This window comes from Rattus norvegicus, chromosome 8 (genome assembly GCF_021556685.1).
Source record: "Rattus norvegicus strain SHRSP/BbbUtx chromosome 8, alternate assembly SHRSP_T2T, whole genome shotgun sequence".
Classification (NCBI taxonomy): Eukaryota; Metazoa; Chordata; class Mammalia; order Rodentia; family Muridae; genus Rattus; species Rattus norvegicus.
The window spans coordinates 123475272-123500030 of NC_141541.1; the positions used below are offsets into that span (position 1 = coordinate 123475272).

Below are 24759 nucleotides of genomic sequence, written 5' to 3' on the forward strand. Positions count from 1 at the left end.
GCACTGCATGCATCCACGGTGTGTGTGAAAGCAAAAAAACAAAAAAACAAAAAAACAAAAAAAAAACAAAAAAAACGAAAGAAAGAAAAGAAAAACCCACAGGATCCCCTGTAACTGGGGTCACAGACAGTTGTAAGCTAATATGTGGACGCCGCAAACCAAATCTGGATTCTCTGCAAGAGCAGCCAGTGCTTTTAACTGTGGAGACATCTCTCCAGCCCCAGGTTTTGTTCATTGTTATTTTGTTAATGATTTTAAAAATAAGGTCATTTTGGAAAATTAGTGGTACACATTTAATGACATTCTTGAAAAATTCTAGTTTTGGGAGGTACCAAGCTGTTCTACTTGCTTTATGATTTACTTTTAAGGGAATGCTAATGTAGACATTGATTTTATTTACCTTTTATTTTATTTTATTTTATTTGGGGGTATCTCTCTCTCTCTCTCTCTCTCTCTCTCTCTGTGTGTGTGTGTGTGTGTGTGTGTGTGTGTGTGTGTGTGTGTGTGTGTTCACAGAGGGAAGGGCTCATTGCACATAAGGACTTGCAGAGATAGGAAATCAACCAGTGGTGTCTTTCTCAGTAGCTTTCCACCTTGTTTTTTTAAGACAGGAGCCCTTCAGTGACCTGGGCCTTACCAAGCTAAGCTGAGCTGGCCAGCAAGTCTCAGGAATCTGTCTGTCTGTCTCCATCTCCTTCATGCCAGATTCTACTCATGCACCACCACACCCAACGTTTTTACAAGGGTTCTAGGGGAACAAATTTAGCACATCATGCTTGCATAGCAAAAACTGAACTATCTTCTGTGTGTGTGTGTCTGTGTGTACATGTGTATACATGTGTGTCTTTGTATGTGTGTGCACATGTGTGTTTGTGTGTATATGTGTACATGTGTGTTTGTGTGTGTGTATATGTGTGTTCGTGTGTGTACATGTATGTATGCGTATCCACTTTATTTTATGCAACACTATAGATCAAACCCAGAACCTTTTGCATGCTAAGAAAGCACCAAATGATTTTCATATCTACTTTTACTTTTTTTTTTAATTATTATTCCCAGATGATTCTCTTTTGTCTGTTCATCCAAAGGGACTCATGATGTGGTGGTCAGTCCCAACCCACCATTCAGTCCCAAGATTCCCTGTGAAATCTACCAATAATAAAGGCCTCTGTCCGCCTACTACAAGTCCGAGGTAGAGGCGGGCTGTGTCGGGGCTGCAAACCCATGCATATCTGGACTGACAGTGCAGTTAAGATGCCTGGATGCAACTTGTCACTTCCCCATCCCTGGATGCCATGAGGCCTTCTAGCTCCTCGCCTCTCTTGAGGCTTACGTGGCCTGAAGACTTTCTCTCTTCCTGGGTATTTCCAATACCTAAGGTTAACTTTCGAAGCTGCTTAGAACAGGGAATGGGGAGGCAGGTCCAGGAGAGGTAAGGCTACAGGGGACAAGCACTGAAGAGGAAGAGGTCCCCTTAAGCCCTAGGATGGCCTCTGACCTGTGAGGTCTGTAAAGGATCCCCCAGGGTCCATGGGAAACATAGTCATTACTGAGAATGGACTTTCTGCCTGGACTTCTAGGGCTGTGGTGTGACTTGGATTTGATTTTTGTTTAGAGGAAATAAAGGATTGTGACATTTCTTGAGCACCTGCATTTACAGGGCAAAATTCATACCCACAGCATAGCCATTAGAGAGATTGCACTGGACACAATGAGGATTTATTGTTGCAGAATTAAGAATGGACTCTGTGCCCAAGGAAATAAAAAAAAAAAAAAAAAAGGTTCTCCAATTAGCTTGGAAGCTCTTTTGCCAGTACCAAAGCTGCCCCCTGCTGGTGGCTCTGCTCATTGCTTTGTTCCTGGATGGGAATTAACACTCGGAGCTGTGGACTAGCTCTGTGGAGACAATGTACAGAACTGTAGAGCAACCGCCATCAGGACCACCCAGGCAGGCGGTGAAGAGAATTCCCAAAAGATCAACCTGCTCCTTCTCTTCACAGAGGCATGTGTGCCTCTGCTCCTCATGTGCATGAGTGCCTCTGTGCTCCTGTACATGTATGATCCTCCTGTGCATGTGTGCCTCTGTGCTCTTCATGTGTGCCTCTGTGCTCCTGTGCATGTGTGCCTCTGTGCTCTTCATGTGTGCCTCTGCTCCCCATGTGCATGTGCGCCTCTGTGCTCTTCAGGTGTGCCTCTGTGCTCCTGTGCATGTGAGCCTCTGCACCCCATGTGCATGTGCGCCTCTGTGCTCCTCATGTGCACGTGTGCCCCTGATCCTCATGTGCATGTGTGCCTCTGTGCTCCTGTGCATGTGAGCCTCTGTGCTCATGTGCATGTGTGCCCCTGCTCTTCATGTGCACCTCTGTGCTCATGTGCATGTGTGCTCCTCATGTGCATATGTGCTCCTGTGCATGTGTGCTCCTGTGCATGTGTGCCTCTGCTCCTCTGCACATCTCTACAGCAGCCAGCTCTTCCTCGTTTGCCTTACAGCTGGATCCTCCTCATCCTCCTGCCCAGTCACTGCTCTCAGCTGCTGCCCTACCCCCACTTCCTATCTCCCCCCTTTCCCAAATGTCCCTCCTTTCCCCTTCTCATACACTGTTCTCCAAAGCAAAGAGACAAGTCAGGCTTGCACAAAGGAGATATGGCGATGGTGGCATGATTTTCTTTTCCTGATGTGTCCCCTCAAGCTCCTTCATGACCTGTCTGTCTGTCCATCCATCTATCTACTCATCCATCCATCTCTATCTTTCTATCTCCATCCTACCAGAAGTAAAGAAAGGAAAAACACTCCATAATTTTTTCTGTAATCTATAAATCTTAGTTATAGCTGGCAAGTTCTGCATAGTTATATTAAGTGTGGGTGTTTGGGTGTCTCCATATTTGGTCACTGCAAACAACAATTGATGAACATCTTCCTGCTGGCATCTATCCTTTCGTTGCTTCTTTTTCTCTTCCTTTCTTTCATGCTTTCTTTCTTTCTTTCTTTCTTTGCCTTCCTCTCTTCTTCTTCTTCTTCTTCTTCTTCTTCTTCTTCTTCTTCTTCTTCTTCTTCTTCCTCTTCCTCTTCTCTCCCTCTCTCTCTCTCTCTCTCTCTCTCTCTCTCTCTCTCTCTCTCTCTCTTTCTTTGTGTCAAGGTCTCAGGATGTAGCTTGGATCACCTGGAAATATCTATGTAGTCCTGGCTGGCCTCAGTCTTGGCAATCTGCTTGCCTCTGCCTCATGAGTGCTGAGATTTAAGGTGTGTGTCACCTCCCTTGTTTCTTTGAGTCTGGGTCTCCTGTGTCTCAGGTGGCTTCAGCCTTGGTGTGCAGACAAAGACAGCAAAAGCCTTTTAATATTCCTGCCTCCTACCTTCCAGGTAGCTGTAGTTAGTGCACTACACCCAGCTTATGCAGTGCTGTGCATCAAACACAGGGCCTTGTGCCCCTGAGCCAAGTACGCTACCAAGTGAGCTGTCTGCAAGGCCTCAGTCCTGGAATCCTCACATCTGCTTTTGAGCGTTGCTATTTCCACAGTGCAGACCTCCCCAAATGCAATTGCTGATTGCAGAATTTGTGTGGCTGTTAAGACTGGTTGTGCCTATCGCAATTACTCTAAGATGGTTTTGTATTATTGTGTATGTGTGTGTGTATGCATGTATGCATATATGTGTTTGTGTGTGCATGTGTGCGTACATGTGTGTGTACTTGTGTGTGTGTGTGTACATGTGTGTGCGCGCACGTGCGTGCGAGTGAATATGCAGTAGAGGAAACTAACTTCAATGGAGCTGGAGTTAAGGAAGTTGTGAGCTGCTAGGCATAGACACAGGAAACCAAACTCCTTTGAAAGAGCAGTATCTGTTCTTAACCACTAAGCCATATCTGTAGCCCCTATGCTATTAATCCTTAATAAGTTGAGACTCATTTGCAATTCTGAAAGTCAGAAGAGAGTACACAGCCTTCTTCTACACTGAGAGGCTACACTGGGTGTCACTGGTAGTCAGTGGGGTGGGTCACTCAGAAAGGGCAGTGATAACGTCCTGGGTCTGCTCTGCTGTGTATTGTGTTAGGTTCTAGCAGCCAAATGATTTTCTTGTCTTCCCCTCGTGATGGATTGCGTCTATCTGTGTACTTAGCTTTCTCATATTTTACATATTTGCATTTTGAAATCAGATATTTCCCTGATAAATTTGAACGAGGGTGTACACAGCTTGGGTTTGAGAAATGCTGGTTGCTTACCTGGCAAGCAAATACTGCCCGTAGCACAATGCCTCTCTTTATTTTAATCTTGTTGGATCTTTCCTCTCTGTACAGAAGTTTTGGATTTTTTATGTATGCAAATCTGTCAGTCTTGTTCCTCATGATTTATTCCGAGGCTTCAAAGCTGACGCGACTGTGGTTCCACAGACCTGATAAATATTCTAATCCACCTCCTGCTGACTTTCCATCAGTCAGTATTCTGTGTTTAAGTCCTTCATCTATGTGGAGGGTGTTTTTGTGTACAGAGTAAAATATTAATTCAATCTGATTATTTCCCCAAATTAGAGCAGAGATGTTCCAATTTGATTTATTAAATAATTATTTCCACTAGTATCATATTTGGTATTGTCTGCGTACTATATTTTAAAGAAATAATTGATTCTAGTTTTGGACACCCGATCTGTTCTAGTGATTCATGTTTTCGGTTCTGGGGTCAGGAACCATGGGTCTTTGAAGAATAGTGCTTTATAATGTAATCTGTAATCTGCCAGAAGTAGTTTTGTTATTGTTGTTCTTTTGTAAAGTGGCTTATTAAAATATGACTTATTTTAAAATTAGAGTTATTCATTTTATATAAAATGTGTAAGTATTTTACCCACAAGAATCCATGTGTACATTGTGTGCCTTGTGTGGGTCAGTGCAGGGCATTGGGGCTCCCAGAGCTGGGGTTATAGATGTTTGTGAATCACCATGTGGGTGCTGGGAATCAAAACCAGCTTCTCTGCGAGGATAACGGATGCCCTTAGCCCAGGATAACGGATGCCCTTAGCCTCGGAGGAGCCGACTCTCCGGCTGGCCCCACGAAGGGAGTGTTCAATGTTTTGCATATGTATTTCGAACTTTAAAAAGTTCTCTTGTCTTTTTTAAAAGGATACTTTGTTACAATTTTTAGTAGCATTTTAAGTTACTGCCTCTAGAGATGAGTGAATACCCCAGTACCTCTGCCATTCACTGGCTAGGACCCTGGACGGCCCGGGCAGTTCTCAAGCATTTCTTTATGTGTATGACTTCATCAAGAATATGGTGACAGTAGTGGCTGGAGAGATGGATCAGCAGATCAGAGAGCTTGATGCTCTTGCCAAAGACCGGAGTCTGTTTCACTGCACACGTGTTAGGTGACTCAGAACCGTGTGTTGTTCCAGCCCCAGGGAGACCAGCTCCTCTTCAGGCCTTTGCCTGTACTCATACACACAAACCCAAACGCACACACAGACATTCACATATACACACAATTAAAGACAGATTGTGAACTCGTGCAAAAAAGAATGTGAGGAAAGTTGGGGCATGGCAATACATTCTTGAAATCCCAGTACTGTATGGAGGCAGGAGGATCGGGACTTTGAAGTCGGCCTTGAGTGTGCACAAAGTTCAAGGCCGAGTCCTGCTGAATGGGGCTCCCAATTAGAAATTGGAGGGGGGGCTTGGAGAGATTCAGTCAGTAAGAACTTGGATACAAGCAGGAAAGCCTCAGTTTGATCCCCAGAAGCCATGTAAAGAAGCCAGAGATGTGAGGAGGTAGCCAGAGGCAGATTCCTGGTACTCAGTCAACAGACAGCCTACCCTCGTCAGTGACTTTCAAGCCCAGGATAGACACCATCTCAGAAAAAGAGCTAGAGTGGGAGATTCCCAGTGGATAAAACATGTGCTATAGAAACACCAACCATGGGAAAGCTAGGCAGATGAGACGGTTTCCCTGTAACCCCACCCTCAGGGGCCACAGCAGAGCATCCATTGGGTGAACTTTCCAGCTAGACCAGCCAGCCTTCAGTCTGAAATTCTGTCTCAGTAAACATGGTGGAGAGCAATCAAGGGTGATGTCTGCCTTCAGTCTCTGGCCACGTACTTGTGCACAGACATTCTCATCTATTCACATGAGCATGTATACACACGGATGCTTTAAATATATAAACCAGGTAGATAGGTGTAGAAGGATGATAAAGATATTTCATCTTGGCTCCACATGCATGCATACACACATGCACACATACCTCACATATACATGTGCACCACACACACACACAGTCATACATACACACGCACACATACTACCACATGTACATGTGTACTGTATATGTGTGCAAACACTCTTACACATACATACACACAAGCACACATACCCCAACAAGTACATGTACACTGCATACACACACATACACACATACGCCCACATGTACATGTGAACTGCACACATGTGTACTAGCACACACACTAAAATAATTAATACACATTTATCTAAGCATGAAATATACACTTAATCCAGGCACTCGGGAGGCAGAGGTAGGCAGATGTCTGTGAGTTTGAGGCTAGCCTGGTCTTCATCATACTGAGTTTCAGGACAGCTAGGGCTACATTGTGAGACCCCTATCCCAAAAGCAAAACATCAGACACCTTTCATGTACTCCCATCCCCCAATCATGTCATTTCATTAAGAAGATGCTCCTCAGGCTTCTTAGGAAAACTATCATTACAGTCTGCCTTTTATGATGAAGTAAAAGAGGAGAGACCAGGCTTTGGGCTGCAGCAGATGTCCTGCCATTTTTATCCTGTTACACTACTGTTATATTGTACATACGGAATCACGGAAATGTTGCAAAACCAAAGTCTGATTTGTTTTAGCATAAACACCAGACTCCAACGAATCAGGTGTTAGAACCGACTTCCTGCCGCTATCCCCTTACCGTCTGGGCGGAGAGAATGCCTTGGCCTGGTAATGGCACGCTGTCCCTCTTTTGAAAGGATTGTTTGCTTTAAATTGTGTCATCACTTGAGAGAGATAAACTGAAACATTTCTCAGGCAGCTCTTCTTCTAACAGTGCTGGGACTTGAACTCAGGACTTGGAGCATACCAGGCCATCACTCTGCCCCATCCCCAGCTCCCAAGCAATGCATTTTTAACTCAAATTTTGGTATAAAGCCAAATATAAAACTGCTTTAATAATTTATTCTAAGATGTATTTCAAATGTAAATACAAGCAAATTTATTTACTATGTAAATTGTAAGATACATCATATTTATAAAACATTTATTATATAAAAATTTCTATGCTCTTAGCATAAAATGTGAGGTGAATAAAATACTTCAAACCCAGTAATCCTGCCTCAGAAGTTTAAACTTTAGCTAAATAGGAATTGCCTTTGAAAGGTTAGTTCTTTTTGTTATGGAGGGAAAAAAAATCAGTGAGAAGGTGATTTCTCTTGTATGTATTGTTTTCATTATTTTTATATCTTAATCTTCAGATTTCTTGATATCATAATTTAAAATTGGTAGAAAATAAATTTTCTCACATTTTCAAAATATATATACATGCCTACATGTGTAAGCACATACAATTATATCCAAATCTGTGATACAAAATGTCCTTCAACCTGTGTTCAAAGTTCTCATGGGATTTCTTGGAAACTTTGTATACTATATGAAAAAAAAACAGATGAAAAACATACCTGAATTCTACACTGTAACAGGCTGGCCCCACCCCACAAGGAGACACTGGACGTTTATCAACTCTTTTGCAAGCTTATAAGCATGTTTTACTCAATATACTTTCTGCCTCTGATTTCCAATAGAAAGGTTCCGTAAGTATGTAGGTGTGTGCATACACGTGTGCACAGGTACATGCATGTGCACTCAAGCCCCTAACACCAGATGCCTGCTAGAGGGAGATTCCACACTTGATCTTAGCCAAAAGGTCAAGACACAATTAAAGGGAGATTCCCACCACTCATTTTGTCACTGAGCCCCTGTACCCATGTATCATCATGTATCATGGATACTGGGAAACCTTTTCGTACCTAAAATCCACCAAATGAATTTATGCAGAGTCAATTTTATATGTATGTGCTGGTGTGTGTGTGTTTCCTCAAGATTCCATGTCTCTTGTTATCAGAGGCAGGTTCTCTGTGTGAACCCCGGGGAATCCCTTGTCTCTACCTCCTCAGTGATAGGATTGCAGGCATGTTCCTCCACACCTGGTTCTTTTTCACACTAGTTTCGGGGTGTCCTGTTCAGCTCAGGTCTCCCTGCTGTCTGACTACCCACCGAGCTATTGCCTCAAGCTATGCACTTGGCGAGGAACTTGGACGGACTCTAGCTGCCATCTCCCTGGACTCTCTGCTCAGAATTCTTGTGGCAGTCCATAATACAGCATCTCTCGGTGATGCGCAAAGAGATGGGCGTCCAGCCGGTTTAGAAGGCTGGGTCCTGTGGAGTGGGTGAATAGAACACCCATGTAATACCTGATTTACATGCTGGCTGTGTGCAGTGGCCCTTCCTTCAATGCCCACAGGAAAAATGAGGTATCTCCTCCATGATTGGAAGAAGAAATCTAATTGCAAAATATTTTTATGGGCTGTGTTCCGCATGGTGAAGTTTAATCCTTGTTTGGCCAGTTTGAATTAATATCGTTCACATTTTTTTTACTAGCCATTGATTTTTTTTTTTTTGAGTAGGGCAGCATGGGAAATCAACCTCTAATCCTGCTAACCAAAGTAGGACTGGCTGCAGCGTCCCCTTTCTCTGCTCCATTAGATCATTGCTGTCCTGTTTCCTGTTAGTATGGGTTAGGGGCTCGCATCTTCCCATAGCCCCTTGCTTCTCAATTTTTAACATTATGAATATAGTAAATTCTGAAAGCAGTACATGTGTTCGGTGTAGAGTCAAATTAGCAAGGTTATTTATTTATTTATTTATTTATTTATTTATTTATTTATTTTTGTGTCTCAAAATTATTCCAACTGGTATTCTTTAACACAAAACCTCCAGCAAAACTGAAAAATTCCCCGAGTGACTGTCAAAGCCACAGCCATCACAGCTGTAAGGAGTTTGGTAGCTATTGTGTGTGGCTTAGCGAGAGGACAAATATTAACCACCAAGACTGTGTGTGTGTGTGTGTGTGTGTGTGTGTGTGTCTGTGTGTCTGTGTGTGTATGTGTCTGTAAGTCTGTGTGTGTGTCTGTGTGTATGTGTGTGTGTGTGTCTGTGTGTGTGTGTGTCTGTGTGTGTGTCTCTGTGTGTCTGTGTGTGTGTCTGTGTGTGTCTGTGTGTGTGTCTGTGTGTGTGTCTGTGTGTATGTGTGTGTGTGTGTGTCTGTGTGTGTGTGTCTGTGTGTGTGTCTCTGTGTGTCTGTGTGTGTGTCTGTGTGTCTGTGTGTGTGTCTGTGTGTGTGTGTGTCTGTGTGTGTGTCTGTGTGTGTGTGTCTGTGTGTGTGTGTCTGTGTGTGTGTCTGTGTGTGTGTGTCTGTGTGTGTATGTGTCTCTGTGTGTCTGTGTGTGTGTCTGTGTGTGTGTCTGTGTGTGTGTCTGTGTGTGTGTCTGTGTGTGTGTCTGTGTGTCTGTGTGTGTGTCTGTGTGTGTGTCTGTGTGTGTGTCTGTGTGTCTGTGTGTGTATGTGTCTGTGTGTGTGTCTGTGTGTGTGTGTCTGTGTGTGTGTCTGTGTGTGTGTCTGTGTGTCTGTGTGTGTATGTGTCTGTGTGTGTGTCTGTGTGTCTGTGTGTGTATGTGTCTGTGTGTGTGTCTGTGTCTGTGTGTGTATGTGTCTGTGTGTGTGTGTGTCTGTGTGTGTGTCTGTGTGTCTGTGTGTCTGTGTGTGTGTCTGTGTATGTATCTGTATGTCTGTGTGTGTGTGTCTGTGTGTGTCTGTGTGTGTGTCTGTGTGTCTGTGTGTCTGTGTGTGTGTCTGTGTATGTATCTGTATGTCTGTGTGTGTGTCTGTGTGTGTGTCTGTGTGTGTGTGTCTGTGTGTGTGTGTCTGTGTGTGTATGTGTCTCTGTGTGTCTGTGTGTGTGTCTGTGTGTGTGTCTGTGTGTGTGTCTGTGTGTCTGTGTGTGTGTGTGTCTGTGTGTATGTCTGTGTGTGTCTGTGTCTGTGTGTCTGTGTGTGTGTCTGTGTGTGTCTGTGTCTGTGTGTGTGTCTGTGTGTGTCTGTGTGTGTCTGTGTGTGTCTGTGTGTATGTGTCTGTGTGTGTGTCTGTGTGTGTCTGTGTCTGTGTGTGTGTCTGTGTGTGTCTGTGTGTGTCTGTGTGTGTGTCTGTGTGTGTGTCTGTGTGTCTGTGTGTGTGTGTCTGTGTGTGTGTCTGTGTGTGTGTCTGTGTGTCTGTGTGTGTGTCTGTGTGTGTGTCTGTGTGTCTGTGTGTATGTGTCTGTGTGTGTGTCTGTGTGTGTGTGTCTGTGTGTGTCTGTGTGTCTGTGTGTGTGTCTGTGTGTGTGTGTCTGTGTGTGTGTCTGTGTGTCTCTGTGTGTGTCTGTGTGTCTGTGTGTGTGTATGTGGTTAGCCTGGAACATGGTCATCAGAAGAAAAAGACAACACAACAAATCTGAAAACGTCCTTGAGGTGGCGTCTCTGGGCATCCCATTTGTGTAAGGGATTCTAGGAAAAGCTTGGGACTGGTACAGTCTATTGGCTGCTGGAACATCATAATGGTTAGGGCTGAAGGAAAAGTTTAGGGCTTGAAGGAGACAGAAGTGGACTGTTCCTCCCAGAAAGATTCAAGTCCAGTGGTAAACAGAGGAGACAAAGGATGGAGGAAGAGGCTCACCTATGGATGAAGTCTAGAGGGCTAAAGGAAACACAGGGAAAGAGCTATAGCTAGCTAGTCTGTTGCTATGGCAATGAAAGAAGTGTGTTCTGCCCAGTGAAGGTTCACACGTTCCAGGAGGACCAGCAGTTAAGGTGATTTCTCAACTATACAGTGCGTTCAAGGCAACGCTAGGTGGTGTTGGGGAAGGGAGAGATTTTAATTATCAAAGAAATTTAAGTGTGGAGGGCAGGCGGATCTGGGGCAGTGTCTAACTTTTGATACAAGTTGTGCCTTCTGTTTCTAATACAGCAAACCTTTTTGGGAGGAGAGAATTTCTTTTGTTGCCTTCTAGAAATATAATTTATTGTCGTGGTAACACTGTAGCACTGTCAATCACAGAAGAGTGAGCATGAGTCACTCCCCCTCTGCAGGGAAGGGGAAGATGGTAGATGACTACCTTGTGTCAGACTTAACTCACATGGCTCTGTTAACTTCTTACCCTCTTCCTTGGACCTATAAACACGAGAAGGGGCTTCTGAGGGACATGACAGAGGGACAGGAACATTTCACATCTCTGTCCTCTCATAGCTACTAAATACTTTCTTAATCAAAGAAAGTTGGATAGCTGAGCCCAACACTGCAAGTGTGTGCAAGGCACACCCCACCTTCATGGGAGCCAAAACTAGCTGTAGGATAAAATCCAGTGTCAGTGGTGTGATGAAAAGTGTTTCTGCTATAGTAGAGAAGAAATGAGGGTGATCATTCTGAAAAAAAAAAACAAAAAACAAAAAACGAACCCACCACATGTCAAGATGCTGTTTGGGTCATGTTTTGCAATATGGGATTTAATAAACAATCCCCTATAGATATCTGTCTGTTGTGTTTCCAATTAGATATGTCCTCCACAGGCTCACGAATTTGAACATGTGGTTCCCAGTGTGTGGTGCTATCTGGAGAAGTCACAGACCTTTTAGAGATGCTAGAGGAAATATGTCACTGAGGGCAGACATTCAGAGTTTATGACATCACTCCAATTCCTGTTCTCTCTGGTTCCTGTATGGGATTGAGATGTGATCCCTCAGCTCGCTGCTCCTTCCTGCCGCTGTATCTTCCTGTTGCTATGCTGTCCCAACTCTCATGGGGGCGCTAGCCCCCTGAATATTATATCAAAATGAATTTCTTCCTTAAGTCGTTTCTGGCCATGGTGTTCGACAGAAAAAGAACCAGCACAAGGCTGATAGTGGTAAGACTTCATGTTGTGATTACAAACGTGGCTCCTTACCTAGCAGGGGCACTCATGTTTGTCAGTAAAATGACTGAGCTCAAGGCTAAAAATACAGCTCCATGGTTAAGAACTTCAGCTCCTTTGGCAGAAAAGCCAGTTCAATTTCCAGCACCCACATGGTAACTCACAATCAACTGTTTCTCCAGTGTCTGGGGGGATCCAATGTTCTCTTCTCATCTCTGTGGGTGGTGCATTCACATGGTGCACACAAACATATACATAAAACATAAATAAAACTTTTAAAAACTACATAAATTCATAGGAAGCTAACAGGAATGGTGACTCAAACGCATGCTCCCCTCCTGGGCTGCCCAGCAGGCCGTTCCCGCCTGAATGTATAGTCACCTCTAAACTCTGTACCCTAAAGCTGTGCCAGCCCTAGATTCCCCCACCATGATCCCCACTAGACAAAGCTGTTCCCTGATAAGCTGCTTCTCCCCCCTTACTTCTAACATGACAGCTCATGGAGTTACAACAGGACAGCTGTCAATCATGTCAGATCCCTTAGCTACAAAGGAATTTGGAGCACTGTCTATGCTGGATTGAAAGATACTTTGGAGAGACACCAGGAAAATGCTGAGCCAGACTCTGTCTTCCACTCGAGGCTCAGACAAAGACTTTATTAAAGGGTTGGCGTTTGTGCCGGGTCTTGGGAAAGGCTGCCTTTGATAAGGACAGCAATCATGGAAGTGGTTTGTGACCTTTAGATCAGGGAGCAAATGTGGAGAAGACACAAGGGCATAGATGTTCTTGGACAGGGTCGCCAAGAAGAAGAACCCAAGGAAAGGTCTGGGGAGATGGCTCAGTTAGGAAATCTGACTTTACCCACATTATAAAAAGCCTGGTATAAAGGTATAGATTACGTAATCCCAGCACTGAGGACATGAACAGGCTTGCTGAACAGCCAACCTAGGCTAATCCACTGGCTCCAGGTCAACAAGAGATCGTGTCTCTCAGAAATAAGGTGGACAGATCCTGAGGGATATCACTCCAGATTGTCATCTCACCTTCATATGCACACACACATGCACACACACGCGTGCATGCTTTTAGGGAAAGTAATTTCTCTTCCCGTCAAACATTCGTGGAGAACTTGCATGTGCTCTTTGTGACACTTTTGAGCATTTGACCTTATGCCTCATGTAATGCTATTCACATACAATCTTCATCTCTGACATTCCCAGAGTGAGGTGTGGGGCAAGTGGGCCATGCCCCCAGACAGAAGAACTGGTAGAGTAAACCCAAGCACCGTAAAACTCAGAATTGAGTGTAGTAGCTGTGAGGCCAGCTCCCTGACAAACTACAGGACCTCAAACATGTAACCATGAGACCCCACTGAGAGGGCCACGGCAATCGGTCACGGAGCATAGAACCCTGGAGTTCTCCATGCTAAGGAGGTATCTAGATCGACCCCGAGTGTTCACCCAACAAACTGGGTAATCCTTCCCACAAAAGGTATTTAATCCCTGTTTTATTTATTTGCCAACAAATAAAACAGTTTCGACAAGAAAGGCTGTCTCTTCATCAAGGATCGACTGGAAGGGAGGCCTTGGTTGTAAAGAGCTGCACATAAATCTCCTGGAGAAGGCCTCTCTCCCAGCCCCCCAGCACTCACTCGGAACAAGCGGGGTTTAGCCCCCCAACCACCAACCCAAACACACCAAGATTTGGAAAAAAGAACCAGGATGGGAGGCAAAGTGATAATCTAAGGAGAGTGCCCATCAGGGCCAGAGTGCTCCACTAACCTTCTAAGAAGGGGATTCACCACAGAGATGGGTGCATAATTCAGACTACTGCATACATATTACTCTTAGAAAAGTGTCACCAAATACTGTGCTCAGAGGCAAAGTGTATTGTGTAAACCGAGGTTTAGAATTCAAAAAATGGTAAGAGAAAAAAGTCCTCTGCCATCACCCACGTTTGATTTTGCTCTAGGCTCTGAAAACAAACAAAACCACCTTATAAAACCTTCCTGGTGAAATCACTTTACCTGCCCAAGCCTCATCTGTAGCATAGCTTTAATAACACCTAGTTCCTGGAACAGTTGGAAGAATGAAGTTTAAATTATTGGAAACTGTGTATCTTAGTACACATCAGAGCAGGCTATAAAAATCACCTGCATTTTCTGTGGCTGGATACCAGCCCAGCCACCTTAAGCTCTCAAATTTCTCAGTTTTCATGATTTGTCTGAACAACATTGCTGCTAGTGTGTGTGCGCGCGTGTGTGTGTCTGTATGTGTGTGTGCATATGGGCATGTGTGTAAATGCATAAGTGTGTGTATATGTGTATGTATATACATAAGTGTGTATGTGTGTATGTATGTGTGTGTATGTATGTATATGTGCATAAGTGTATGTGTGAGTGTGTGTATATGTGTGTGTATGTGTGAGTGTGTGTATATGTGTGTATATGTGTGAGTGTGGGTGTATATATGTGTGTATGTGTGTATGTGTGTGTGTATTAGTGTATATATATATATGTGTGTGTATATGTGTGTGTATGTATGTGTGTATGTGTGTGAGTATATATGAGTGTGTGTGTATTTATGCGTTTGTGTATGTGTGTATGTGTATGTATGTGTATATGTGTGTGAGTATGTATGGGTGTATATGTGTGTATGTATGGGTGTATATGTGTGTGTGTGAGTGTGTGTGTATGTGTGTATGTATGTGCATATGTGTGTGAGTATGTATGGGTGTATATGTGTGTGAGTATGTATGGGTGTATATGTGTGAGTGTGTGTGAGTGTGTGTGTATGTGTGTATGTATGTGCATATGTGTGTGAGTATGTAAGGGTGTATATTTGTGTGTGTGTGTGAGTGTGTATGTGGGTGTGTGTATGTGTCTGTGAGTGTGTATGTGGGTGTGTGTGTGTATGTGTCTGTGAGTGTGTATGTGGGTGTGTATGTGAGTGTGTGTGTGTGTGAATGTGTGAGCAAATGTGTACATAATTTCTAGTTCCATGCATGTGGCATGTGTGTTTTGTGAAATCCCAAGGTCAATGTAAGGTGCCTTCCCCAATCACCCCACCTATTTTCTTCCAGGACTTACTAAGCATGGAGGTTGCTGATTGGCTAGATTAGCTGGAGAGCTAGCCCTAGAGACCCCCCGACGACCCCCGTCTCTTCCACCCAGTGCTGAGATGGCTGGGACTACAGGTGCGAGCCAGCACCCTCAGCCTCTTACGTGACTACTAGGGATCTGAGGTCAGACCCTAATGTTTGTGGGGCAAACACTTCACGGACTCAGCCGTCCCCACACGCGGTCTGCCCTTCCACCTCTTCTCAAATCCCCTTTCCACTTTCAATGCAAACGTCCCTGTGCATTGACGGCTTTATGGGCCGTCAGCTTCAGGGGCCTCATCTGTCCCCTGTCTACTTCTGCTAACTAACACCTTCCTGATCTCCTGCATCAGCTGAGTTTTAAATGTCAGACAGGTCAGGTTGATTTCAGAAGCTATATTTGAGAGAAACGGCATGCATAAAGAGAGATTTGATAGTGGCCTGGAAGTCATTTCTTACTTTCCCTTTAAACGTGTCTTGGAAGCAGAAGTGCAGCCGTGCCCAGCGTTCTGTGAATGAAGGCAGTTTTTCTGCTGAGAGGGGCAGCTTCCAGCCCTCAGACTGAGGTCAGCCTGCAGCTGCTCCTCAAATGACTCTGAATAAGCTGAAGGAAGCTAAGGGGAGAGTGGAGCATACCCTTGATGATTCAACACACACACACACACACACACACACACACACACATCATCATCATCATCATCATCATCATCATCATCATCATCATCTGCCCGAGTCCCTCCATCTTCCAGAACACATTTATGGGTATACTCATAGGAAGCCATGGGTTTGCTATTGTTTCACAGAACAAACCACCCCAACTCAGTGGTTGCTATAGGTTGCTGTCTTCTGGGTGGTCCTTCTGGTTTGGGCTGACCCGTTTTTTCATGTGTGCAGTTGACTGTGGGTCAGGAGCTAAGCTTTGCAGTTGTTGAACCACGGTGGTCTGGTCTGGAACAGTGGGGTGAGCAGCTGTGTAACCTCTCGCCCTCTGACAGGTAATCCAAGCTGGTGGTCCCGGGACAGGAAGGGCCCAAGAGAGCAAGGGAGTATTTGTAAGAAGTCTTGAGGTCTGCACTCAGAACCAATACACCATCAACGATTTTCTATGGGCTGAGAAGTTCTGCAAGATCAACCCAGATTAGGTGGAGGAGGAGATGGTCATGTCTCTCAATGGAGGGATGTTAAAATCACGTTGCATAAAGAAGTGTTGGGCCCCAGTTGTGGTTCTCACCCACACTCTGCTTCCTCAGTGCAGAAGCAGTATTGCATCCCTGAGTGCCTCTCTCACCATGATAGACTGTGCCACTCAAACTGCGAGCCCAAATAAATTCTTCCTCCTTTAAATTGCTTCTCAAAATAATAATACTGTAAAATTATGTGCGTGCACACGTGTCTATGTGTGGGCATGTGCAGGTGAATGCAGGTGCCCACAGTGGGCAGAAGTGGGGGTCAGATTCCCTGGAGCTGCAGCTACAGGGTTGTGAGTTGCCCGTCATGGATCCCCTAGAGGAGCAGTCAGAACCTTTAGATACTGAACCATCCCTCCAGCCCCTTATGTTGCTTCTTGCCTTTTGTCATCGCAATGAGGAAAGCAACCAATATCATTAGATAATCAACACAGGACTTGCAAGTGTTGTACTATAAAGACACTTGACTCCGTGACTTTATATAGTGCATAGTGCTTTATGGCTTAATCGATGTTTCCATACCTGCAATCTCGGTGGCTACATGTGAGAACCCTATAAGGTCATACTTTGTTTTTAGTATTCGCGTTTTGCATGTGAGGACACAGAACAGCATGGGTTGAACGACTCAGAATTTGAAGACGGCGAGAACGTAAACTTAGCTCTTCTGTTACCAGGAACAACAGAGAGAGCCTTGAGAGCATTCTCAGCATAATGTCTCGGACACTACATGCATTCCTTTCTCTTGTACATTTATCATACCTGCACTGAGATTACTCAGACGGCCAGGCCATGGGTGAGGAGGGCTCCCTTCCTTCTGGTCAAGTGGAGAATGCAGACAGACAAATATATAACCATGTTACTGGCCCTTCCTGGCAAGCATTCTCCACCATTGGCATCTCTTAAAGAGAGAAATGCAAGGTATCTTATCTCAATGGCAGAGGAAGTATCTCTCGGAGAACAGTCCCAAGAAGTTGCCAGAGAGAAGGAGGTGTCTTCATCTACCCCTTAGTTTAATATATTTTAATATTAAAAATATATTTAATTTAAAATATATTAATATAAAAATATATTAAAATATTTTAATATATTTTTAATATTAATGATATTAGTATATGATTTTATATATGGGTTATCTTTATGTTTATACTAATGCCGGCAAAAAGTAATTGGGCTTATTAACATTTTTTTCTATATGGAAATTTTAAGTTTGGGGGCCAGGGATACAGCACAACAGTAGAGTGTTTATCTAGCCAGTGGAAACTGGGTTCAGTCATGAACAGCACAAAATGAAGAGAGCTCAAGGAAAGCAAGCACACAGGAAATCCTAAATGTTTTTGTATTTATTTTGTTTGAGTTAGGTGTGTATGTGTACATGCAGGTGTGAGTGTGGAGGACAGGAGCTAATATCTGGTATCTTCCTTGGTCTCTCCTTACCTTATAGTTTGAGGCAGCGCCTCTCACTTGAACCCTGAACTGGCTGATTCAATCTTCTAGATGGCCAGCTTGGTCAGGGATCCCTTGTGTGGTGGTTTGAAGATGCTAGACCCAGGGAGTATCACTATTTGGAGGTGTGGCCTTGTTGGAGTAGGTGTAGTCTTGTTGGAGGAAGTGTGTCACTGTAGGTGTGAGTTTTACGACCCTCCTCCTAGCTATCTGGAAGTCAGTCTTCTGTTTGCCTTCAGAACAAGATGTAGAACTCTCAGCTCCTCCAGCCCCACATCTGCCTGGATGTTGCCATGCTCCCACCTTGATGATAATGGAGTGAACCTCTGAACCTGTAAGCCAGCCCCAATTAAATGCTGTCCTTTATAAGAGTTGCCTTGGTCATGGTGTCTGTTCACAGCAGTAAAGCCCCGAAACGCCTTGTCTCTGCCCTCCTGGGGCTGGGATTCCAGGCAGGCTGCCACTGCCACCTGGTATTTACTAGAGCTTCAAACTCTAGTCCTCTCATATGTACAGAAGGTATAAAACTATCTCCCCAGACTCCCCACATCTCTTACAATGGTGTCTTCTTCCAAGGCTCTTCTTATTCTAATAACAAGAGTGCAACCTCTCTAACGAAACAGGCTGATGGCTTCATTTGGCCAGCATCTCTGTGTGGATCTTTCAGTCAATAATCACCTCTTGGTGTTTCCAGGCAAATGCAGTTGGGACAGACTCTAGGAATAGACTGTGTCGTTTTTTGATGGTATCAGGGCTTTTCTGTGGTCATTGTTCCACAATGACACCTGTCTTTTTACACCCCGAGGTGAAGGTCCACTCTTGATACAGGTGATAATTCTCTGGACTTTCTCAGGAGCAGACAGCAGTTTTTTTTTCTAGAATCTTCTGTGGTGATGCTGGAGTGGCTCTCCCCTGCTGTGCCTTCCTTGAGAACAAGGAAGCCTCTTGGACTTTCCATCTTGGATGTTTCATCAGTTAGCAAACTTAATCGCTCTCAAAGCAGATGTCAGACTATTTCCCAGAAAACTACTTAAAAAGAAAGGAGAGAATGGATGGAGAAAGAGGGGAGAGGAAAGGAAGGAGGCAGGAAGAGAGGGAGGGAGGCCACCACTACCCTATGGTTGTTGGCCCTCAGTAAGGCGAAGATTAGTTTTTAGTTAAATCCTTGGTAATTTCATCTTCGCTAGCCAGCGTCTGTCTGTTCACCTCAGCAAATAAGCCAAAGCTTCATTTGTCTCACTGGCCTCGATTTGGACAGAACTGGAGCTCCTGGGCAGTAAAATTTGTATTGTATTCTTAGCTCATTTACATTTAAATATCTTCTACACCATGAAGCTTAAGCACGGAGGTGACACACTCCTTAGATCTGTCGGGTCAGCCATGGAATCTGAGCCCCAGGCTCTTGATGCTCTAGGCGGTCCTCGCTGGCGGTGGAGCGGGCACCGCTCTTTCCCACATCCCTTTAGGGTAGAAGCTTTGAGCTGCTCCTCATTACGGTTGCACCGCTTTCAAAACGAAGCCCCAGACCGCCCCTTCTTCTCTCCTGGAGAGATCTGTTATTCCATGAGAAGTTTTATTGTATCACTTGCACATAATTACCATTTACTTCCCAAAAGATGTCCCTGTGGGGTTCTCAGGACATATCGATAAAAATAGAACAACCGACTCCCGGACCCCGCCTCACGCTTGTCTTTGTAACCCAGGAGGAAAGCACCCTCGGAGGACTTCACACTGACAAACTGATACACTGCTTTTTTTGCCTTGTTCTGGAAGGGTCTTTCCAGGGTCTGGGGAGATGGAAATAGGCCTATTTAGTTTTGGGTTCCAATATCCCAGGTCACTCAGCGAAGGTCGGATCAGTGAAGAAGAGACTCTTTCCAGATGGGACTCCCTACCTGGAGAGAAGCAGGAGATGGCTCAAAGGGCCCAGACTCGAAATCTCATCAAGCTAGAAGCAGGCCAAGGGGTGGCCATTTCTAAAGATTTGTTTCCAAAGGCTCAAAGGCTGGTTAAAACAATTTGCTTTATGCTGTAAAACAACAGAGGGCTCCAAACTAAAACTGTATTCTGCTTAGTAGGATGTGGTCAGCAGGGCCGGGATTGGGGGTAGAGGGTTGGGGTGAAACAGTGGGGTGAAGCACAAGATGTATTTTCACTAATACCGGGACAAAACAGTTACTCTGGGCAGTTCAATCGAGAAGACTGACGTCAGGATGGCCGTTGGTCGCTTCCTTGCCTGTGTGAGGAAACCCCGTGTACGTTTATGGGTGGTGGCATTTTTGGTTTGTTTTTTTTAACGGAAGTTGATTGAGATGACTGTTAAGATGTCTCCATCACATATACGAAGCTACCTCCTATTTGATAGTCGTTCATACACAATGATAGAGTGCTCAGAAGTGGTTAGAACTGGCCAGCAGCAGCGAAGAGTTCCAATTTCCTCCTGATGCCGAGGCCCCACCAGCTTACTGCTGCCTGCCGTCCCACTCAGCCAGCCCATCAGTCTCTTATCTTAGTAGTCACGGATTTGAGAACTTGAGAAATAATTGTCCCATCCACTAGAACAAGCACTGTTTCTGCAGACAGTGTCTCACCGGGTAACCTGGGAGTCGCTAAGCAGACTAAGCTGGGTGTACGCTCACACAGATCCGCTTGCCTCTGTCTGCCAAGGGGCTGCTGGGATTGAAGGCATGCTGTGCGCCACAGCCATGTGCTAGCATAAGGTGCTATTCTTCGCTGTGGAAAACACAAAGCGATTTAAAGAAGCAAGGTTTGTTTTGGTTCAGAGTTTGAGGCTCTAACCCCTCTTGGCAGGGCAGGAGCTTGAGGTCGCGCTGCATCGCCAGTCAGGGAGCAGAGAGAGATTCATGCTGATGACCACCTTGCTTTCTCTGTGTGGTGAAGTCTGGTAACTTAAGCCATGGAATGGTGCTGCCCAAATGGTCTTCCCTCCTCATTTAACTCAGCATAGGCACATCCTCATGGGCATACCCAAAGATGTGTTCCTGTGGTGATCCAGACAGCAAGGTTCCCCATCCCAACGCCTCTTTGTGAAAGCAGTGAGAAGCCTCGAGGGTGCTGTGATGCAATGATCTTGGCTGTGCTGCAGCCTCTCGAGGGGCCCTGTCCTCTTAGTACCCCTTCCTTCCTTACGCAAACAACCATCCTTGAATATTTTTTTAATACTACCTTTGTCCAGTCACTCTCTGGGAGCAGAGGGCTCAAAACAAGCTTGTGTGTGTATGTGTTGAGTGTGTTGAGGGGGAAGAAAACAAGCCTCGGTTTTATTGATTTTTACGTTTGTGTCAAAGCCAGGGTGGAAACCTATGCCAAGATTTCTACAGGCTTTTTTCCAAAGCCCAAACTCAGGGAAATGGTGAGACCACTGGGGGGCACCAGCACAACAAATCTAATGGATTTTCCTCGGTGTCCTTGGGACGTAGCTTTGGTAGAGAACATGTGGGGGAAGGCTCCACAGTAAACATGTCAGAAATTCTCTCAAATTCTCTCTCTTTAAATCTCTATCTTAGACTGTCTTCTGCAGAGACCTCCAGTCAATCTAGAGCTTTGGGGCTTCTGTCTGATGCCTTTGGTTTGCTTATGCCAGGGTTTCTTCACCTCAACGCACACTTCTCTTTTCACCTGCTTCAATAATTATTAATTTCAGCATAGAACACATGTACATGGTTGCCCTGTAAGTCAGATACTTTCCCATGATTCCTAATCACATATGAAGTAATGATTACCAATCCCATGGGCCCTAGTGTTTGCTGTTAATGAAAAGTGGGTGTGCATTTATTTATGTGTGTGTGTGTGTGTGTACTCAAATGTGCACACATGCATGCACACACATGCACATAGGTACACAGGGAGGCTAGAAGGGGTATAAGATCCCCTGGAGCTGCAGTGACAGGAGGTTGTAAGCTGCCCAGTGACTGGGTGTTGGGAACTGAACTCAGATTCATTGAGCAGCAGTAAGTGCTCTTAATCATGGGGCCACCTGTGTGTACATATGTAGTGTGCTGATGTGAGTAATTATGTAATAGTTGTGTTTGCTGATTGGCTATGGGGAGAAAGGGAAGAAAATGAGAGGTGGAAACTCTACTTAAGAGGACTTTTTCAGAATATAGAAGCATCAGTTGGAATTCACAGGATGTGTAAGACGACATTGCACACAGATTCATCTGTGGGGGATGGTGGAACAACAGGTAGAACTGGAATTTAGGCAAACTAAACAGAAGGAGATTGAATCGAGGTGTGGCTAACAGGCCCATAGATGGGTGCTTGCCTTTTCACTCTGTCCACCACTGAAGACTCCATACTATGAGAGCGGCAGGGGCTCGAGGCAGGTTCATCCCATAAGAGTGAGTACTGCTCTTACAAAGCAGCTGAGTCCAATTTCCCAGACCCAAGCCAGGCAGCTCACAACTGCCTGTAACTCCAGCTCCCGAGGACTCAGCGCCTTCTTCTGAACTCCACAGGGGCAACACGCAAGTGTACAAGTCTACACGCACACATAAGGAAACAGAAAAGTCATTTCTAAAGTAGACTATGTGGGTCTGGTGACCACAGCATACAGATGCTCCCACTCAGGACACTTTGGGACATGTGGCTGCTGTAACCATGACAACCGGATCTCACACACACACACACACACACACACACACACACACACACACACACATCCAGTCTCCCCTGGGAAAACCAGCATCCCTGATTACGTATTCTTCTTCCTGCAATTTCAAACCCTCCTCATCACCCACTAACTAAAGTATGTCAGAGCAGGGGTGAGAGGGGCATTATAGGATAATTCATGCTAAAGGAGAAAAAGGTGGGGGTAGGCGTTACTTGCAAGTCATGGATCTCTCTATTGAAATTATTCTAAGTTTCCTATAAGACAAAAAGTTGAAACCATTGTCTCAAGTACCAAGTCTCCCACCTAGAATATTAATGGTTTTTTCTTGTCATTGTCACCAAATTCCTGACAACCAGAACCTCACTGAAGAGGAGTGTGTAAGGGTCCATCACTGAGATCATGGTGACAGGCGTGTGCAGCCAGGGTCCCCATGTCTGAGCAGACTCAGAGGGGAGCTTAGTGAATGACACTTCCAGCCGCATCTCTCTGTTTCCCCTCTCTGTTCCCCCTTCCATTGTGTTCAGGATCCCCGTCCGTGAGGCGCTCACACACATGTTCTAGCCGAGTCTTCTTCCCCTTCGCCAGTCCCTTCAGAAAATGCCCTCTCAGAGGTGAGTTTCCCGGGTGACTCTAAATCCCCTCAGAACAATGGGGTGAAGAAGCAAACAGGCTTGAAACAGAAAGGATAAGGTGAGGTTTGGTGGCAGTGGCCACAGTGGAGGCTGCTGCGTTGGTGGTTGTGTTTGTTTGAAAATCAGAACGGTTGAGAGCAAAGTCAGGTGGGAAAGATTGATGGTTAGCTCTGGCAGAGGCACCACAGCGTGGAGTTCTGGAGTGTCGTTCTTTCGCTTTCTCTTCCACTGTGAGAATCTGAGAGAAATGCCACATAGCATTTGTTCAGTTAGGAGAAAGCACAGAACCAGATTCACAGAGATGGATGGACATCGAGGCAGGGAGAGAGGTTCAGAATGAAAGGAACCATTCCTGCGGCTGCTCAGCTGTCAACAGAAAAAAAAAATGTGAGAGTTGAATTATATTCAGCTCTCTTCCTGGGGTTAAAAACTTTCGCTGACACCTCTAATTGAACGGAGCGGTATTTCTTGAGTGCCCTTTGAGGGTGGCCTGCTGCAAAAAGGTCCTATTGGTCCTGATTTTTCCGGTGGAAACTATTGCGGCCAGACGATTTTTAATTTTTCGATAGCTGGGATCTCTTACACAAGGACCTCTTCACTGAAGACCACCATGGCTGTCAGAGGCTCGCTTCAAAATGCTGGCAGCCTGGTATCCACCTCCTCAGGTCCTTATGTCTCATTCCCATCACAGAGGCTGTGGGAGGAAGTTAGGGCCCTGCTGACTCCAATCTCAGAGACGCCAGCACAAGAGCGCTGTCAGGGAGCTTGCTGGTCTACCTATCCTGAGGGGCAGGTAGGCAACCGAGTTGAATCTGGTCTGTGCTAAAGTCCTTGTGCTTTGTGACTCTTTCATAGCCTAGAAAGTCCCAAGGCTGGGGGGAGTTGGAGATGAGGACCTGCATTTAGAACCCAGGCAAAAAGCTGGGTGAGTCGCCTGTGTGAAATCCTAGTTCAGTGAGGTATCAAAGCTGCCGGCCCGTTAGCCAGGCTCACCTGTCAAATTCCAGACCAATGAGAGAACCTATTTCAAACAAAAGGTGTGTCTTCAGAACTGTACCTGTGCCCCATGTCCCCCAACCACCACCACATGCTCATATCATTATTTTGGGGGACAGAGGTCAGTTCTATGGATTAAGGCTGGTACCTTGTAAGTCCTACGAAAGTGCCCACATCCGTACAGACTTGATTATCAGGCCCCTTATTTGACTAACTTTATTTTAGACAAAGTCTCCCAAAGTTGCCCATGCGGGTCTTGAACTCGGTGGCCAGGCTAACCTTGACATTTGACCTCCTTCCTCAGCCCCCTGAATAGTTGTGACTAGAGGTAAGCAGCCCCAAGTGAGACTTGTCACTGTTTTCAGACAGGTTTAAAATAGTCCCAAAGGACAATTGAATCAGGACCCGGTTTGGAATTTTTCTTTGCACTTCTCCTGATCCTTCACTAGATGGCGTTCCGAGTCAATCCATAGCCCCCGTGCCAGCGTTCCGTCCGGGGGAAGGCAGAAGAGTGCGCCTCCCTCCCCAACTACTTCCCTTTCCTCATCTCCAGATGAATAATGAAGTCTGCTTGTTGCTAGGCGTTTGGTAGACCATCCTTGTAAATATATTTGAGGCGCTCTAACCGGAAGCATTTTGAAGTCATGGAACAGTTCTGTGTGATTGTCAGAAAGTTTGGAGAGACCCATCATTACTGACCTCTGCCAGTTCAGTGAATCAGGGCCAAATTCACTCACTCGCTGTTGGCATCTAAAGGAGATAGTCCCA

At 45.2% G+C, this 24759-nt stretch overlaps 2 protein-coding genes across 4 annotated transcripts in view; both read left to right on the top strand.

Annotated features, from left to right (window-relative positions):
• Positions 1–24759, top strand: part of Gadl1 (glutamate decarboxylase-like 1) — a 178069-nt gene that overhangs the window by 136858 nt on the left and 16452 nt on the right.
• LOC148004369 (uncharacterized) lies at positions 9401–19473 on the top strand (the record flags this gene model as incomplete). Its single annotated transcript, XM_087564304.1, has 3 exons — positions 9401–9896; positions 10116–10242; positions 19434–19473. Coding segments are annotated over 3 exons (663 nt in total), but the record flags the coding sequence as incomplete, so codon positions are not given.